Source organism: Xiphophorus couchianus, chromosome 23 (genome assembly GCF_001444195.1).
Source record: "Xiphophorus couchianus chromosome 23, X_couchianus-1.0, whole genome shotgun sequence".
Classification (NCBI taxonomy): domain Eukaryota; kingdom Metazoa; phylum Chordata; class Actinopteri; order Cyprinodontiformes; family Poeciliidae; genus Xiphophorus; species Xiphophorus couchianus.
Window position 1 is genome coordinate 25,353,687 of NC_040250.1, and position 20,389 is coordinate 25,374,075.

At 40.1% G+C, this 20,389-nt stretch overlaps 1 protein-coding gene across 3 annotated transcripts in view; it reads left to right on the top strand.

Annotated features, from left to right (window-relative positions):
• The window catches only part of psd2 (pleckstrin and Sec7 domain containing 2), a 42,935-nt gene that overhangs the window by 15,943 nt on the left and 6,603 nt on the right, over positions 1-20,389 (top strand). For 2 of the 3 annotated variants that reach the window (XM_028008790.1, XM_028008791.1), the window contains exons 4-10: positions 15,202-15,390; positions 16,674-16,754; positions 17,460-17,572; positions 17,692-17,752; positions 19,785-19,875; positions 19,965-20,008; positions 20,111-20,301. In XM_028008790.1, coding sequence (XP_027864591.1) covers positions 15,202-15,390; positions 16,674-16,754; positions 17,460-17,572; positions 17,692-17,752; positions 19,785-19,875; positions 19,965-20,008; positions 20,111-20,301 — 770 coding nt within the window. The remainder of the gene's footprint in view (positions 1-15,201; positions 15,391-16,673; positions 16,755-17,459; positions 17,573-17,691; positions 17,753-19,784; positions 19,876-19,964; positions 20,009-20,110; positions 20,302-20,389) is intronic. The other variant, XM_028008793.1, reaches the window with a different exon arrangement.

Consider the following 20,389-nt stretch of genomic DNA (forward strand, 5'->3'; position numbering starts at 1 on the left):
CTTTTTGACCAGCAGATTTGAACTGATTCCAATTTCTTTTGAAGAACTATAATATATGAAGATAAAAAACAGAGAATGATTGTTCCAGCTCTCCTGCCAGGAGTGGTTATTAATTATATATATTAGGAGCAGCTGTGGTGTCACGCTGCATGTTCAAAGAGGAGTCACTGTAGCACAGGGTTGATAATACACTGGGTTTCAGTGTATTACACAGGGTTTCACTGTCTCATACCAAAAAGGAAACCTTTTAAATGGTCTGTAGTATCTTTTATTAGCAGTTAGCACAGTTAGCGTGACTAGCTTTAATAACTGTAGATTCTTATATTAATTCAGAGATTTCCAAACCCAACCCAGTATCAATTGATACTGAATGTAGTTTTTTCCGTCTCTTAGAAATGTGGTGTGTTTACTGATCAGTGAAAGATAGGATATAGGAATTTCCAACAGGTTGAGCTGAAAAAACAGTTCTCAGTCACCAATAATTAATAAAAATAAAATGTGTTGTGGGAGTTAGTGGTTATGTTGTTTTGAGTTGTGTCAAAAGGATCAGCAGGCTACATGTATTAATCAGAGATGTAGAAAAGTCTCTAGTACTCTAATAATCTCCTAACTATGGAAATTTAAGTTGTGTTTTCTGTCTTGTGAGTGTAAAAGTGTTGATAATGTTTTATTTTTCTACTTTTTCACAAAAAGAACAATCTAAAGACCATAAAAAATTATTGTAATGCCCTTCTTTTCTGTTAATGTGATATATGTTTTGTTTTTATATAAAAAAAAGTCAGCGCAGCGGACTGGCAAAAGTGTAATTAACGTGTTGTAACCTTGACTCAACCAGCAGGTGGCATTAGTAAAGTGAAACCCTGCAAGTGGGAGCTTAGAGAAAGAGAAACGTGTGGGTTGAAGGTGGATATGTGCTCTTCTTTTCTTTTTTTCTTTTTTTAAAAAGCAACTAACCTTTCAGTACAGACAGATCAATCTCACTTTTCTTCAGGCAGCTCTTGGAAAAAAGAGCTGCTGAAAGCAGTTTTCTTTTCAGTAAACAAGGAAAATGTAGGTCGACTTCACACATCTTAATGTCTTTAGTCTTTTTTCTTCTTTGTATATTCACGGCTGTGCTTTCCGTTGGCAAGTAAGAGTTATATATTGGCTCAATTGTGAAAGACTTTAATGTGAAAGTAGCTTTCTAAAGAAGGGCTTTTTGCATTTGAAAAGAGAGAAGTTGGTGACCAGCTCATCTTTTTACTGTCTATTTAACCACTTTTCATAAAAGGTATTTGCAAAAATGGTAAGTGGTACTAAATCGATGAAGATGTCCTGTATGTAAGTTTAGGATCTGCAGAGATACGGTCAAAAATCAAACTGTACTTTCTGAAACCAAAGGTGCTACAATTGCAGGGAGTCTAAAACACTAATCTAAGAATCTGCTGAACCAACATGGAAGCCGTAAGCATGCCGGAGGAAACTCCATAATGCAGCGAAAGGCGATGACAACATGAAGCACTCGACAAGATGCAGCAGAGAGAGTTAAAGTCAGAGTCAGAATGTTAAGTAATGAAGACCAGCTGTACAGGAACACACAGAAAGAGCGAATCAAAAACAAACTACATGAAACCAAGGCAGGTTAGCCAAATAGAAAAGGGTTAGGAATTGGAGGAAAATGGTAGCTAAAAGCACAATGCAAAAGTCTCTAAACCACAATGTTCTCGCATGATGGAGGATCCTCACAGAGAGAAAATCTTTTGAACTGGTTTAACGATTTTCCTCTGCGATCGTAAACTCATCCACTCTGAGCATCATATGCAAAATCCCCATGGGACTGTGGGAATACAGCAGCAGCTTACATTACTTCCTTACATATAATTACCTTAATAGCCCTAAAAGACTTGAGGAAGACGGTGTAGAGCCACCGGGGCGGGGGTGGCTGTGTGGGGCAGGGAGGGAGGCCGTAACCAGAACCATATGGGGAAAACCTTGCTGCTTCACTGCAACTTAAGGCCGTAGGTCTTCCTGGCTGGCATTTCCACCGCCTCTGAAGTCTGTTTTCCTGCACTGCACGGCTCCTGCAGCTCCAAACGGACCACAACGCCAAACAGTCCCTCCGACATGATCTGCTCAACAAACCGTGGGGATTCGCCCGGCGGCTCTTCTCTGCTCCTGGGCTCTCGTTTCCTTGTCGATCCAGTCCGCAGACGTTGTTCTTCAAGGACGGCCTGACTTCCTGACCACCAGCGCCAGCTTCAATGAGCTATTGTTTGTGTCATGACATCATCGTCTTCAGCCTCCCCTCTGCCTGGCGGGGTCTCGGAGCGAATGTGAGCGATTATTGCTCTGTGCATTGGCCATGCTTTGCCAGATTTTGTGCACTTAAATGTGGAGTGGATACATCTGTTTGGCAGTGTTAAAGGGAGAATATTAAAGACACTCAACAGCATCCTTTTTCACATTGATCCCTGTTCTGCTTTGGTCCTTTTATAGGATTAAATGGGGAGCATTAACAGTTTTTGAGTAAGTCAGGTTTAGTGTTGTTGGTAGTATTTATTAAAAATTTGTCTCTAAGCCTTGCATAAGCCGTTAATCAATTAATTAACAGCATAATCAATTAAAATGAGCTTGATGGTTTCCATTGTGATGATTAGTATTTTTTGAAGCCTAATGTTTTGTTTACAGAGACTTCGTTATCCATTTTATTCATGGTTTCGATTTTTATTTCCGTTACATTGTCATGTTTTATTTATTTTGGGTTTTATAAAATATCCTCCAGTTCCAGAGTTAAGTGTTCTGTAGAAAAGTTTATTGGCCTTTGAGAAGAAAAACTTGCATTATTACGCCATTATCAATATATTTCTTGAAAATGGTCTCAAAACACCAATATTATCGTTTATTGCAATAATTACTGGAACAATTTATCATCCAGTAAAATGTATTATCATGACAGCACTTTGTGTCTCGTTAATGGAGATCTGCAATGCACTGACCTCGTTATGAACTCCAAAATAAGGGTGGAAATCTGTTACGATCTCACGATTGGATTCCCATTTTTAGGACCACGATTCGATTCAATTCTTTCATAAATGCTTGTTTATTGTCATAAAATATAGCCTATGTTCTCCATCCACATAGTTTTTTGTATTTAAAAGGATATTCTTTAGTTGGACTTTCTTGTAAATGGGCATTATAAGACGTCAGTGATGTTTATTTTAAACGTATGACTTGCACTGTTACAACATTTTGAGCTTCCTTTTCTGTCACCCTGCTACTGCTGACAGTCTCACCTTCCATTCATTTCTCCTTTTGAGATAAAATGGTGTGACAAGGCTCATCTAAAATCACCTACACTCCCCCCCTCGGCCACAAACACACCATCCTCCACTGTTTATCGCATCCCACTGTTTTCCATTTCCCCTCTCAGTGTTTTTCTTCTGCTCCTTCTGATCCTTCTTTCCTCTCCTCCATTCTTTCCAGTGGCTAGCCATTGGTTGCACATCTCGGCTCCCGGAGCGTCACGGGCAGCTCGTCTTTTTCACCGCAGGACAGAGCGGCTGTGCAGCAATAGATACAGTGTTTTTCAAAGATATGTGTAGCCTTGAGCTTTTTCACATTTTATCATGTTGAGCCGCAAACATCAACATGTTGTGTTGGGATTTTATGCGATAGATCAGCAAACAGTAGTGAGTAGTTGTAAAGTGGAAAAGAGTGAAAGTGGTGATAAGTTTGCATTTTATCTGTTATCAACCTGCACAAAACCTCTAGCAGGTTTTCTTCCTGGACTGTCCTGTGTATTGCTTCCCATCACCCACAGGATGATGCTCCCACCGCCATGCGCCACAGTGGGAATGTGACAGCATCAATAGTTTTTCACCACAAAAAACTCTTTGTGTGTAAAGTCTCGCCTGATCAGGACACCTTCATATCCTGTGAGCCCACATAATTTGAGGTAAACTCCAAACATGACTTTTCAGGAGCTACTTCTCAGGTAAACGGTGGTAAAACTTTTCTTAAAGGGTTAATAGAGGAGTCATGTTGTGATGACTTCCTGAAGGCGGAGTTTCAGAAAAAGCAGGAGCTTCTTAAAGAGACAGAGACCCAATTTCATGTTGTTAAATTATAAAGGGAGATTTATTTTAAGTCATATTTTATTTAAACAGTATTTTTTATAACAACTGAAGTTAGCATAATTATGTGATTGTGCTACAAAATGGCACTATGTGCCTGGACAATACATAATACTACATTTTCAATGTCTGTATGTGACATTAATTACTTTTACTAGGATTGATTTAATAATTTTGCTTTCTCCTAAATAGTGTCGATTAATATGACGATATATATGACCATGCTAAGAAATTTTTAAAAAATTCAATTACAGGAATAAAGTAATAAAATTACAACTTGGTTCTCATAATAGTTTTACTTTGCAGTCTTAATGTTATGACCATTCTCATAATTGTATTTTTTTATTTTTTGTTTTGTCTCAGTATGGTCCTAACACTCCATCATAGATTAATAAATGGTGTAGAGTTTTTTGGATTTTTTTTTTAATCCCTAGAGAAGGGGAAACAGCCTGTAAAACTAACAGATCTGAAAGGCTGTCCTCGTCAGCCGCTGTGACAAACAAACACCAGCCATTGTTCTGGCCGGTGGCCACATACAGAAACACAAAAACACGGGTCGTGAATGAATTTGCCATTTCCTCGAGGAGACATGCATCTCTGGATGTGGATATTCGACATTTGGTAGAACGTGCGATGACGCCGACTGAATATCAATCACACAACAGCTGAAGTGTGTGTTTGCAAGAAATCATTAGCATGCAGTGTGAAGCAGTTGGAACAGCATATGTGACTGACGAAGCTGCAGAAACTGTTAGGGAAGGATGATACTTTAGTTTTTTTTGTTTTTTTTATAAATGCGCCTCCACTGAATGCCTTCAGGATTCTAACCTGGTTGCAGTTTGGCTTCTTATTTGTACCAATTATATGGAACTTTGCTGCTGACATTAGTCACAGCAATTTACACTCCGAGATGAACTACGGCTCACACGATCACATTAAAACACTAAACTTTTCAGGTGTTACTATTAGCACACACACAGACAGATGCGTCTCCCCACGTTTCTCGGGTTTGTTCCTGGTCGGTTATTTGCGTGCATGCGTTGCGTTGCGTTGCTGCATGCGTTCCTCCCCACTGCCTTCCGAGGCCCTGCAGATCAGAGCGCCAGGCAAAGCAGATGAAAGCCAGGCGCAGTTGTTTCCATATCAGAGGAGGAGCTCTGGCGTGTGGACTAATCTCTTTCATGTACGTGGAGTGAGAAACGCACATCGGCATAAAAGACTCACGGGCCGGCAGCAGCGCTTACGTAAACAGGGGCTGCGCTTAATTCGCTCACATCCCGAAGCTTCCTCAACGGCACACATAGGAAGTGTCTCTCTCCCTCTCTCTCTCTCTTTCATGGCATTACTTAGGAAATAAAAACCTCAGCATGGTTCTATAACTGAGCTGAAACATCCTGCAGATGATCTTTTCCTGGCTCTCACACAGGCAGCTATATAGACACACACACACACACACACATACAAAGACACAAAAAGATGACTACACACTTTCTTTTTTTGTTCCAAAAACATGCAGCAGCACAAAATTTCCTTCCAGCCACTTTCCGCAACGCACACAGTAAGGGACTCATTTCAACACTGGCAGATTTAGCCGTCTCTATTTATAGCTCGACTCCGTGTTTAATGACACATCCCACATTCTTACTGTAGCAACGACTGGTTTGGCTGGCTGAGGTTCTTCCCACCGCAGCCCGGGACGCTGTTCACTGTAAAAGCGTGGCTGTTTTTATTTTTTGTTGGTTGGTTTTCTTTTCCCAGAGGTTAATCTCTGCGAGTCAGACGAGGCTGCTGTTCAGCGTTTCACCCAACCCAATCCCACACCTGAGCATAATTGGTCTCACTCAGCCAAAAGAGGTCACCATTGTTCATTGTTTGCAGCTAAGTGGTGATGTTGTGTTGCTGTGTCTGTAGTGTAAAGGGAGCCTGACAGAGCGAGACGGAAAATAGATCAACACTATGGTGAAAAACCAGGTTTGCAGGTAAATGGTAGAGCTTTCTTTCATTATGAAAGTGAAACGTTTTTGTTGTTTTGATTTTCATGGCAGATACCAGAAAAAGCTCAACACTTGGCACTGAGGATTCTTATTATTGTCTGTGTTGCAGAATTGATGTTAAAATCCTCCAATTAACAACTTCTGTTTTTAGATAAATTTTCTTTTCTTTAATTAGGGATTCACTGATCCACTTTTTCACTTCTGATACTGATATCTAAAGTTTAGTATGACCCTATACCGATCCAATACAGGAAAACAGAGCTGAACTGACTTTAAATGTTTCTTTTTTTTAAAAACAGGGACATAGATGAACTGAATTACAAATGTATTTGCTAACTCTGTCCCAGTAGAGCACACTTAAACACATCAATAGTTTTACAAGCTTGATCAAACATGTAAAAATAACAAAACTTTCATTCTTCTGTCTTTGCAATCAGGAATTCGAATGTAAAGAAAAATAAGTAACAAAGCATAGAATTAGACTGGATAGAACCGCCCTCATTGTAGGATGCTCAATCTATAATTTTTTTCAACATCGGGCCCAATTCAGATATTAATATCAAATTGGTTTGTCTCTTATTTTTAAAAAATTGAACAAGAATGCTTAAACTTTGATTCAGTTCATTTCTGTATTCCTCTAATTCAAGTGTTAGTGTGTAAAAGCGAAGCTACAACAATTTCTGTTAATTATGAGAACAAAGTTATAATATTAACGGAAGAAAGACACAATGTTACCAGAAAGCTTGGATAATTGTTTTTCTCTATTTTTTGTGTTGGAGTTCTCATAAAATTGCTTCTTCATTCTCCTAATACTATGACTGTACTCTTGCAATATTGTGACTCTTTTCTCATAATTTAAGAAAGTCTCTTTATAATTCTTCATAGAGTTACAGCTTTTGTTTATTTTGTCCAAATAAACAAAAGCTGTAAAACACGCTTGTCAAACAAGATGCCAGCCCTGCGTGCATTGACGCCAGTCTGAGCTACGGAAACCCGAAGAGACCAAAAATCCTGATATGTTTTTTTTTTTCTCCTTCTGAAATTAAATCCTCAAAAACCAAAAATTTGATTTATCACCCAAGCCTAATTCCTGCCCTCCATACTTTGACACACACCACCTACTTGAGGGTTGTTGCAGACCACATACCTTGTGAGCATCTCTTTTCTTCCTCTTTCTTGATTTTAATCAGTTAGCGGTCATGGTTGCTGTGATCATGGATATATTTGCTCTTACATAAAGAAAAATGCATCACATTGTAATTTTAGTAACGAATATCAACCCCTTTTTCACTCCCTGTAAATGACTGGTGTCAGTGTACATTTTAGAAAAAGTCTTAATCACAATAAATAGACCAAAAGAAAAAACAAAAACTACATCCAAAAAATAATGATCAGCACCAATTTAATCCCATATATGTCTGTGTTCACTGAAAACACAGGCAGGTGTCAGAGTCTATATTGGATGTAATACAGATGGAGCCAAAAGCCCAAAAACGCTCAGATTGCTTTCGAATAAAGCTTTACGTCATGGCGATGTTGTCTGGCCATTTAAAGCAAAAACATGGTGTGAGGACGACTTTATTAGGCTGCATATGATTTCCGTAACTTCTTCCGGTTAAACAGGAGACTTTTCCTATCTGACGTCTGCTGTGAAAATAAGCTGTCGTCGGGCAGGTCTATAAATTCTGCCGTCTGGTCTATTGTCAGTGAGTGACAAAGAGTCGGTGAGTCACGGCAGACTGACTTGTGACCAGAGCTCAGCAGCAAAAACCTCCACATGCTCCTTATAGGTAGCAGACGGACGATTTGAGACGGACAGAAATCTTATTGTCACAAACTTTACTGCTTCATGTAAATTTGCATTCGGTGTGTTTTCAGTGAAAAGTGCTCTGATGAAATGAAATGACTCGCAACTGCTTCTAGTCAGTAAAGATAATGGAAATGAACTGGATGAGGAAAAACTGGATTTGTACTCGCGATGCCATAAATCGATGCGCTGGCATCAATTCAAGCTGAGAAGTGTCTTCAAGTGGACAGGGCCGCTGATTTCACTTTGTCATTCTGACTGAACTAGAAACGCAGAATGATTTATTCCAAAACAAATCATTCTTCTGCAAGGAAACACTTGCACACTGCAAAAACACAAAAAATTACCAAGTATTTTTGGTCTAGTTTCTAGTACAAATATCGTAGTATACTTGAAATAAGACAAAGCTAACTTATGAGAAAGTTTTCAGCAAGATATAAGAGATTCCTTAATATTCATAAAAAAGCTCTAGTTCCACTTGCAGATTATTTCACTAATAACAAGAGGAAACTGGCTTGTTATAAGTACATTTATCCGCTAATGGAGCTAGTACCTGTGCATCAGTATTAATGAATTATTTTCTTAAATAAGCTCATATCTTGCTGAAAAGTTACTTATGATTTAGTTTAATCTTATTTCAAGTGTGATAAGATATTTGCACTAGAACCTAAAAATACTTGGTAAGATTTTGTGTTTTTGCGGCGTTCACATTAGTCATCGTGTCTTGTCTCATAGGGTAGACTCACACAAAGCTTTGCCTAACATTATTGATATAAATAATGGGATCAAAGCATTCTCGAAGAGCAACTGTCCCCAGTGATCCAGCAGCAACTCAATAGTCCATGGGGGTTTTTTTGGTTTTGTTTTTTTGTTCAGCATGATGGAGCACTCTGTCATGAGGCAAAGTGATAGTTAAATGTCTTTGAATGTCGGGTCAGTGGCCGGGAAAGTCCCTTCAAGAACCTGATCAATATTCAAACAGCCAGTCGTCGAAAAAATAATAATAAAATAAACTGAAATTGTTGCTTCCTCCAAGCACTGATAAAGTAAGACAAGTCACCATCAGTCAGTGTTTGTGCCAGTTGCTAGTATCCAGGTCCAAAAACTGACACTTACAGTCCCTGTTTGTTGCTCCCTGTCACCGCCTTGGTTTTGTTAGTTCATGTTTATCATTTTGTCACTAAATAATTCACAGCCACTCGTTGCCTCTGCCTGCTCTGAATTTGGGTCCATCGTCACCTCTTCACACCAAGACTGTTTTATTTTGTTGAAATGAAGACAAAAATGGCTCCTTGGACTGAAAAGGTTGTAGACTTCAGAACTAGACCGTTCTAACACACTTTGATTAAAAACCCTTTGGCTGTTACTCTGGCTGTATTTCTGGTCATCCCGATGGAACGTGAAGGTCTTTTTTTTGTGCTTTGCTTTTCGTAAAGGTCTAGTTGATTGTCTGAGCTGTGAAGAGAGACTGGAATCGAGTGGAGTAGTGAAGGAAGGCAGGGCTCACTGGGGCAACAGCCCAGGGCAGAGAGTTTTGGGGGGTGGCTAAAAAAATGTCTTTGTTGTTGTATACTGTGCATGTTTTACACTGTACCTCATATTGATGTCAATGGATTATTTTGCATGTGGCATTTTATTAAAATATTGCTGGATTAAAAAAAAAAATTTAAATACTCTCATATTTAAAAAATCTATTTTTGGGGGGGTTGCCAACATGGAGCCATCTGCTAGATGTTTGAAATGTTTTTTTGTTTTGTTATTTTTTCGTGATGGGGTACCAAAACTAGCTCCAGCTCAAGGGCTAATTTAAATTGATTTAAATCCAGCCCTGTAGGAAGGCAATCAAATACTCAGCAATAGTAGCATGGACGTTTTCCTGATATTGTTCGTCCTCATTACTTATTAGGTTGGTGATTTTTAATACAAATACCGGCCAGTATTTTTTTATTTTGATTGCGCCTCGAAACATGCAGAAAAAGCAACGTGGTATCCAGAAGTCGGGACACCCCGCGCACACAGACCCGATCTGTTGGCCTCTAGTCTCCACATTTTAGCGCAGAGGAAGTTGTGCTGGCCCGGACACACAGGGCCATTGTAAAGACGCAATCCCGTCCAGCCGGTCGCTCCGCCTCCAACATCCTCTCCTTTGTGAAGAGTCCACACCGACCAAGAAACTTCAAGGAAAACCTCTACAGTACGACCTCACCTCCTGCCGCAGCGCTAACCCTTCAGGCTGATCAGGAACCGTCAGCGCTTTTATCCTGGGATCCGGTCGGTCGCTCAGCAGATCGCTTGCAGCTTGACGTCAAAACCCGCAAACCGGGACGATGCCCGTTTTCCCGGCCGCTGGAGGATGAGGGGGGTGGGTCCGCAGCGCGCCTTCCCCCGCTCACTTCCAGGATCCGAGATGTGGAAGGAGGAATATGATGTTCACTTCGACTTCCTGCTGCAGCTCCTGTGAGTTTCGCGTTAAGATCCGTTTGATGGGTTTATAGTTGAGGGGAGGCGACGTTAAAAAAATAGGATGCCCCCCAAAAAAAGCAAAAAAAAATTGGGAATGAGTCAGTAGTTCTGCTAATATTTTACTGGGATCACAGAGTAACCTCTGAATAAACATTGTTGACTCTTAACACAATGAAAAAGCAATGATCCTGGTGTATAACTAAGCTGATATTTATTTTTTATATAGAGCTATTTATCCAGATTTACGACGCTGTAAGACATGAAAGTGTTTATCTCTATTAAATCACTCAAGATGAGAGCTGCAGGCTCTGGCTGCAGCTCTCATCAAAACAGAAATCTCTGTATTTGTCAGGTCATTACTTGATTATTCAGATAAAAATTATTGCTTATCACATGTTTTCAGAGCCTCGGGTCCAAGATGTATAACTAATTTAAGAACTAGCAAGAATGGTACTAAAGCTTTCCATAAAATGATCAAATATTCTGTAATTTGTATTTAAACTTTAAATATTCTTAGGAATTCACCACATTTAATGCTGCACCATCAGATTTGATTAGAAATCAGTTAAAAAAGAACAAAGAACGGTTTATGTGAACAGTGGTAGACGTTGCCATTAGCAACTCTCTGTAAATCAGTCTGGAGGTGTTGCTTGTTTTGAATGTTGAGGTCCGGTATTGCAGCAGCGTTTCCACATAATTACATCTACAAGCTGCAACATATCACATGCAACAACAAATGCACGCTGTTTTTTCCCCACAATGCTTCTGGTTTCCCTATCAATCATTGTTCATGGGGGAAAAAAGAAACCATGTGAATTGCAAAACTTGGCCAATTCCCTATTATTCAGGATTATTTCTCCACACACACACACACACACCACCTTTTAAAATGCCACGGCGACCACCATCCACCTCCCTCCCAGTCACGCCCACTCACACCTTGCATGGCTTTTTTAGGTGTGGGTACCGGCGGTACTCTGCAAAAGATTAGCATGTGAGTCACAGGCGTGCCTCTTCATGCTCTCTGACTCTGACACAGTCTCACACACACGTGCAGACTGAGCGGCAGCCGCAGTAGCTGAGTACGCTTGGCCTCGGGGTACAGAATTGTGCTTTTAGATATACTAATAGCGTCGCTGTGTGCCACTTGACCTTTGGCAACTCCAAGTGTCTGGTCTCGAAATCTGAGTCTAATTCTTTAATATTGTGTCCAATCTCCATTGTTGTGTGTGTGCGCGCATCATGTTTGCCCCATGACTGATATCAGTTTTGAGTGATTTATGAGGTCTCTCTGAAGCTTGGGAATTAATATGGTCAGACAAGCGAGAGCAATTTCTACTGCAGGGACGGCTTAGCAGTGACCTCTTTTTATTACTTTTGTGGTTACTCCAGTGATCGGAGTCTGTATCTGAGGCCCAATGAGTGCAAGGTGTTTCTGTATCTCTATATGGAGTTTATATGAATTTAAAGACTAAATAAGCAGCAATCCGTACAGGTTTTATGCTGCAGATTGAAGGGACTCGCTCTGTCGGCCTCCGCCCAGTTTCACATGTCTAGAGCCTCTCCGCTGGGAGCATCACAGGAAGCGTTTAAGTCCCATCTCGAAAGAAAATCAGATGACTTCTCCTCCACTCCAAAGACCAGTGGGTTTTCTTTTTATTTTTATTCAAGCCTCTTGGAAATTCCCCACCCCGTCCCCAAGGCTGAACTCACGCTCTGTTTCTACCGCCTCTATCCACCATCTCGACACGGTTCGTGCGACTGATGCTTCACCACGATAAGGTGGAGGAGTTTACAAGAGGCAGCTCATCGCTATGCAGCCGTTTATGTTCCCTGGGGCTGTGCTGATACGATAAATAACTTTTTTCTAAGTCCGAAGAAGTAGATGAAGTGCGACACTCGAGTGAAATCTTGCAAAGAGCATCAACATCCAGGCCCTTCACGAAGGTTGTAGGTCAAGTGTCTTAACATGTCATTAAACTTTCTATCCTGTTGCACCAGGATAGATTGGCTTGTGTATAACGTCAGGATTTTATCTGAGATCCACGTTTGCACGGAGACCTTCCCCAGTTGAACCGTAACATTTTTGTTGCGATCCAAATGCAAAAATGCTACACCTGTGACCGGAGTCTCTCACACCGGCACTTTCTGAAGCCAAGAGTATAGCACCGTTTCTGTAGCACCCAGTGCCGAGGCGAGAAGGAGGCGAGAAGGCGCAGAACGCACGGCTGTGGCACTCATTCTACATGTGGATGGGCTGATGACAACAAAAACAATGGCGGCTAGCGTTGTGCTGCTGAACCTGTTCGGCTTCGCACAATTTCTGATGAGGAATGAATGCGAGACATGAGCATCTGGTTCATTACTGTTTACAATGAAGTGGAAGGTAGAGGTGGAAGGCACTGATCAGTGCACAGTATCAATACTCTCATTATTTTAGATTACTCTCTAGCTTATATTTAGAAACTTTGGAGTGCTCACTATTTAAACCAACATACTTTCTATATTACTTTTTAGATGATTATACAGAGAGACTCCTATTCTTCTAACCCATAAAAGGAATTAGACCAGAGGATTATATTTATCTAGCAACACTGAACATCAGTATCTGGCTTATATACCTTGGATCAACATTATTAGATTATTTTTCTTCTTTTGCACTTTCCTTTGGCTTGTTTTATTTTATTATTATTTCCTTTTAATTCATGTAAAGCACTTTCAATTGTCTTGCTGCTGAAAATGTGCTATATAAATAAAATTACCTTATCAAACCAATATCAGTATGGGACCAATACTGATTACTGGATGCGGTAGTTTAGTTTCAGATTTAATTTTTTTCCAACTCTATCTCAAAAAAGAGATAGAGTTTTTTTTTGTTAAAGTATTTGGTTCTGCAAAGTAGTGATTTGGAGGAATACACGTTTATTTTTATTTGTAGAACATTTTGAAAACAATGCATTGTTTTCCTTTTTACTCCATAAGTATGCAGTGGCTTTGTCACTTGATAGTCGCAGTAACATAATATAGACGTTTGGGGTTTTAACATATGAAAAGGTTCAACGTTTGCATTAACACACAAACAGAAGAAACATTCTCTGCCATCTTTATGTTTCTGTGTTACGCTCCAGCCATTGTTCTGCTTGGACAGGCTACTTAGCGTCAGCTGCTTCCGTGGTAGCCATCTAATCAGCTGGTCTGTCATGTATTGAATTTGTCACGGTAATGAAATTGGGCTGATCAGATTAAGCAAGAAAAAAAAACCCCACAAAAAAACATCTGAATCATCTGGTGAGAATGCCGGTAGGCATGCTCCAACAGGAAATGAGGAAACGCCAGTCAGATTAGTGGAGGTGAATAAATCTGTGCCATTTGTCATAAATTGGTAAGCAAATGCCAAAACAATGCCCTGCTTACGCTCACTCTGTGTGGCGTTGACGTTGAAATAAAGCGCTGTTAACGCACAAGTGTGTAATCCAGAAGAAAGCTCTTGGGACACAAATCAAGTTGCTTGGTGCAGAAGTAATTAAAATAAGAGCATTTTTCAAACTCGCAATCAAACACAAACACGGCTTATTAAAATGTCCCTGAAAAGGCTCATTCACTTCCTGGTTGACTCAGCAGTGAAGCACGTAGCAGAGTAAAGTGTGTAATGCGCTCTGACTGCAATTCAAGATTATTTAGGTAGGTCATAAATAAACAAGCAGGGCACTAATTAATACTTGCACATTGATTCTCTGTTTACTTGACAACAGCGTAACAACTGTGTACAGTATGAGGCCGACCCACAAACAGTTATTAGAACTGAGCTGCTTAGCCTCTCTGTGTTTTAGTTTACAACAGTGCATGGTTATTGTAACGCTGGACAGGACGTCTGAAACAGTGTCGGTTGCTTTTCTTTCTTTTTTTTCCCCCCATGTTTTATTTTTCAGGAGCTTTCTAATGTGTTTGTCGTGTTTAAAACGAGCTTTAACAATTAATAGGTGTCATTAAAATCCAGCGGAGCAGAAAATAACTGACAATAGAGATGTTTTTATGATTCATCCTTATCCAGCCATTCGCTGGAACGATTATATTGTCTAAATTATGATGTATTACTTTAAAAAAATCATTTTCGTCATCTTGTGGAGCTGTCATGTTGTTGCAAGCAAATGTGTTTATTTACAGTTTTCCTGCTCGTTTGTCTTTGTTTTCCCTTCTTCAGTGCTTTTACGGGATTGGACGTTTTGTTTTTCACTTCGCCAGACAGTCGGGGAAAATCACAAATTGAACGGCTGAATAGTTCATTTTGACTTTGAGTGTTACCCTTAAGGACAGTTTCATGGGAGCTGCTGAAGTCAGCATGCGCGTACGTCTTGTTGCCACCTACTACCACGAAGCTGCTGCTGCTGTTTTCACCTTGCCGTTCTTGGCACAAACCCGTGTGTGGGGGGGGGGGGGGGGGTGTTCCTGCTGTAACGGGAGATTCACAAAAAGCGTAGTCGTTGGTTCAGAAACCTGGCAGGTGTCTGACATTATCAGGAAAGCTTCGTAACAGTCAGACTTTACAAGTGTGCAGCTAGCATCACAGCTGAGGTCGTGTTAGAATGTCTCCCCCCCTCCGACCTAAGGATACTTTGACGCTGGAGGTGGATGGATCTGTGCACCTGTGTTGTCCCGTGCTTTATGACACGCTACCCCCAGGCAACATCAGGCCAGAACCGGAGGAAAAGGCATAGAACAAATCTGAGTGCTGAGGTAAAAAACTGTTTTCTTTTCATCCCGTTCATTAACTTGAGCTCTTGCATCTGTTGTGTGTGTCTCTGTGTGCGCATGTTGCCTTTCCCAGCAATGCCGACCTGTCAGACGTGCCGTCTGACTTGGAGGAGAGCGATCTGGGCAGTCTGGAGCGCGGCAGCACCGACACTCTGGCCAATGGCTGCCGAGTCGACAGCGAGGCCGCCAAGAGGCTGGCCAAGCGCCTGTACCACCTGGACGGCTTCAAGCGCTGCGACGTCGCCAGACACCTGGGCAAAAAGTGAGTCAGTGTAACACATGGACAGATAGCAACCAAAAAACTGAACTCGAGGAAGAGTAGCACTGCTTCAACATGTTTTCACGCAAGTTAAGGTAAAAAGTGGCCGTCCAAGAGATTACTGAAGAGTAAAAAAGCATTTGGCTACTTAAGTACAGAGTAACTGATCAAAACATCAACCATTTAATATTTAAGAACCAGATGGACTGAGATATAAAGTTATGTGGAAGTGTTGGTACTTTAAAGACCAAAATTAAAATAATTCCCATAAATGACATGATTACAAAATAATAGAATCAGGCAAAAAAAACAAAAACATTTCCAAATCAATTTTTTTTCCAATACGAAACTTTTAACTTGGTTGTTCCTTTTTCAGTGAAGTGACTCACAGTGGCTAGAAATTTTACTAAAGTAAGAGTAGCAATACTTCATATCAATTAATCAATCAGACTTGATTTGCATAGCACGTTTCAATAACAAGTCAGTTCAAAGTGCTTTACATCATAAAAACACAAAAATCAACAAATGAAACATTACATTTTACCAATTGCTGTCAGTACGGATAAAAAATTACTCAAGTAAATGGAACTAGAGTCTCTCAAATAAATCAGCAAACTTTCCTTCTGAAAGAGAAACGTATTGTTTGCAGAGTTTATGAGTAAAACCCCTAATTGATGTTTTTGAAAGTGTTTGTATATGTCGTGACATACACAATGGCAATGACTGAATTAACACAAGGGATAAACTAAAATGGCCGGGTATAATGAAACAAACTATTAAGAAATGATAAAATTGCTGAAGCTACAAGTCCAAACACCTATGGACCATAACGGCTCATGTTGTTGAAGGAAATACAAAAGAAACTCCATTTGCAATTTGCCACAAGCCGTGTAGGAAACACAGCAACATGGACGAGGACCCGCTCTTGTTGGGCAGGTGAGACCAAAGTTTAACTTTTTCACCAGCTCACAAAAAAAAACTGCATGTAATGAAAAACTAGCACTGCACATCAACAGAACAAAAACAAACCTACTTCCTTTCTGACGAGACTTTAATGATCTTAGATTCATGCATTCGTTCCAGCTATCGTTTCACAGATCAGCACCACATTGTGTTGGTCTGTTCCATAAAATCCTAGTAGAAAATACGTAGAATCTTGTGGTTCCAATGTGGAGAAACTTCAAGAGATTTGAATGTTTTAATAAGAAGCTACATCCTCCGCAGCCTGGTGTCACGTTGACCTTCTGATGCTGATTATTTCTCTCTCTCTCTCTCTCTCTCTGCAGCAACGAGTTCAGTCAGCTGGTGGCTTCAGAGTACCTGAGTTACTTTGATTTCTCCGGCCTGTCCCTCGACCGAGCCCTGAGGTAACACTTACTCAGCAAATTTTAGTGGCAAATGGGTGACACAGAAGACCTTTGCATACACACACACACACACGCCTACACACACACACACTAGCTCTGAGCTAATCTCCTCGTCAGTGTTGACGTCGATTATCCTGTGCAACTTACGGTACATTAGGGCTGCAGCTGATGATTATTTTAGCTACTGATTAATCTATCAATTATTCTGACGATTAATCGATTATACTGTTGATCAGTCAATTAATCGGATAAAAACATTCTACAGATTTTTCATTTAACCACTTGCGCGTTTTCCTACACAATACTGGAAATGCATTAAAAGATGAAAATAGTATTGCTTTCTTAGTGAGTTTAACCAGGTGAAGCTACTTGAGGAGTTTTGGCTATAAGATATTTACAGACAAAGATTTATTTTTTTTACCCTCAATGCAAAATGTATGTATATTTTGTTCAACTTTGGCTTAATTACTGCTCTGAATGTGCTTCTTTTTTTAAGAGTCTATAGCGATTGTTTACTAAATTAATTGACAATTGTTTCAGTAATCGATTAATCACAATTAATCCGATTAATTGTTTCAGCCCTACAGTATATCAGACGTGATGTAGGGTTTTCAGCTCATGGTAACAGCAGCTGTAGTTCTCATTATTGAAATTAGAACAAATTAATATCAGTTCTCATTTCATTGGGCTGATTTTATGTTACAGAAACTTCTTAAAGGCCTTTCCATTGATGGGAGAAACTCAGGAAAGAGAGCGGGTCCTCGTCCATTTCTCCAGACGCTACTGTCACTGCAACCCACTGACGCCCACTTCTGAAGGTTTGACTCAACCTGCCTCATTAACACGTTCGGGATTTGCCTTATTTTATTTACAGAGCAATTCGACTCACTTCGATCCCCCGACATCGACCTTCTTCTTCTTCTTCGTCTTTTTGCAGATGGAGCCCACACATTGACCTGCGCGCTAATGCTACTCAACACTGATCTACATGGACATGTACGCACCGTCGTCTTCCCGCCTCTACGTTTTTGCTGATTTCTAATTTATAAAGTCTTCTAAACGTGATGCAAAATATCTGAGATGACTTACCGTCAGGACGGCATGTCCTTGCCGCGTTTTCTGCATTTCGTTTTTTTTCCACCCGTCTATCCTTTTTGCTGTTTCATTCTCTCCTCCTCGGCCTACTTTATGACCTGCTTATGTCTCGTCTAACGGACCCGTCTCCTGTGTGCGGTGTGAAAACTGGAGCGCTGTCAGTTCACAGTTTGCCTCTCCTTGGCCCTGCTCTTCACTTCTACCCTCACTAGCAGTATTAACTAATATCCTCTCTGTCTTTTCAATTCCCTTTCCTCCTTTTCAAACCCTTCCCCCTGCTAACCAAATCTGGCCCCTGGTCTCTCTCTGCCCCTGCAGGTGGTGAGTATACTTACCAACTAACACTCTACCTGTAGACGTGTTGCCCTCCTTTAACCAGCTAAAACGGCACAGATCACATTTGTTGGTGTCCCCCAGTGAAGATGTGTGAAAAGCAATAAAATAAGTTCTCCTTTTATTGAATTTTTGTCTCGAAATAAGACAAAACTAACCTGCAAGTAACTTTCCAGAAAAATATAAGAGCTTGTTAAGTCAATAATTCCTTAATATCAATGAAAAAGTACTATTATTTCAATTATATTTTGGAAAAAATGTCTTGTAATAAGTGAAATAATTTGAGCAAGCTCTTTTCTTTCTGAAAAGTTACTAGGAAGTTTGTTTTGTCTTATTTCAAGTTTTCTAAGTTATTAAACTAGAAGCTAAACCAAAAATGCTTGGTGATATATATATATTTTTTTTTTTTGCAGAATAGACTAGAAGCTGGTAAACTATATACAAACACATCTAAACTTAAGAAAATCCAAACCCAGCACGAGACAGGAGAAAGTCTGAGACATTAAGAAAACACGTATTAGCTGTACTAGCCAGAATAAAACAGGAAGCTGAAAATAAAAAAGACTGTAAATGAAAGAAACGTAGCTACATAATAGAACAAACCAAGTCCAACACATGATGGTGGCAGAGGATAGTCCACAAAGACTGGACTCTGACACAGTTTTACTTTAAATATGCACAGTGAGGACATTTTAGAAGTTATCGTTGGAGAACCACGTATCCATAGCGACCATTTGATGCCATCTAGAAAAGAGAGTTGGGATTAAATATTCATCAGTCAGAAGTGAGGACTTTGCTAACCTTCAGTGTGTTGTCCTGCTGGTGAATTTCAAGATTCAAAACTGGTGATTTTGTTGTTTTTTTTTTGTTGATTTTATTAATTTGCTTTCTCTCCTTTCCCCCACTAAATAAATCTGGTCAAATCAACTGTTTCATTTTCTAAAACGTTCAGCGATTAAACTACAGTAACAGATGAATATATTTTTTGCAGCCGTTTCATTAAAGTGAAATATTTTTAAACTGCATAGCTTACAGCAATACCTATAATTAGTCATACTCATGTTAGAATTAGTAGTTTTATTTTTAAATTTGACTAACAAGTTGTTTTCTTCTTAACTGCGTTTTACCAATAAACCAGAGTGCCAGTTATTGTAATAACTAAATACCTAAACTTGAGTATGAATCCATTCAAATCTCATGACAATTTCTTTAAAAACAGTAGAATTGTTACCTGAGATTTACTTTTTCATCTGTGTTCAGATAGTTTGACTGCAGTTACAAACAGCTCTCTCTCTTTTCTTACACTAATGTTGGACCATAATTACTTGCTAACACACTCCCTCTGTGGTAGGTAGCTGCTAGCTAACCTCTTATGAAAGCAGACGCGCTGCTGAACTCTAGCAGCTTAACACTGCCACCCAGTGGGGAAGCTGGGAAACTGCAATCAAGCTGAAGGGGAAAAATGAACCACAGAAAATGCCTTATCTTTACATTTTCACATATATTTCCACTGATCTGACCTTCATTAAGGCTGAAAAAATAACTCTTCAAAATAAAACTTTATTGACTCAAGCTGCTTGGTTGTTTTTCCTCCTGTCCTCAGAACATTGGGAAGAAGATGTCTTGCCAGCAGTTTATTAGTAACCTAGATGGCCTCAACAACAGCAATGACTTTCCTAAAGAGTTATTAAAGGTACAATAAGCTTTTATTTCTCTTTATTTATTATTATCTTTCCCACCAGAACTGAAACTGAAACAATTTTCCTTCTGTCTGTGTCACAGGTCCTGTATAACTCAATCAAGAATGAAAAGCTGGAGTGGGCAGTGTGAGTTCACCTTTTAGAAGTATCTTTTGGAATATGTAAGCTTTTTTTTATTTTTTGCTTCTTGGTGTGTTTTTCTCAATGTGTGTGTGTGTGTGCACGCAGTGAGGAGGAGGAGCTCAGGAAGAGTCTGTCAGAATTAGTGGAGGACCAGTGTGAGGGCGGGAGCAAGCGTGTTGCCAGGGTGACGGATGGCACTAACCCCTTCATCGCCATTCCCGTTCAGCTGAACGCCGTCACCTACAAACACGGGGTGCTGACGCGCAAGAGCGACGCCGACATGGACGGCAAAAAAAGTGAGAGCGCCCACGAACCCACCGGCGAACCGCAGGCGACCAAAGATCTACATTCACTGACCGTTCAGTGAAACAGATTTTTACTCTA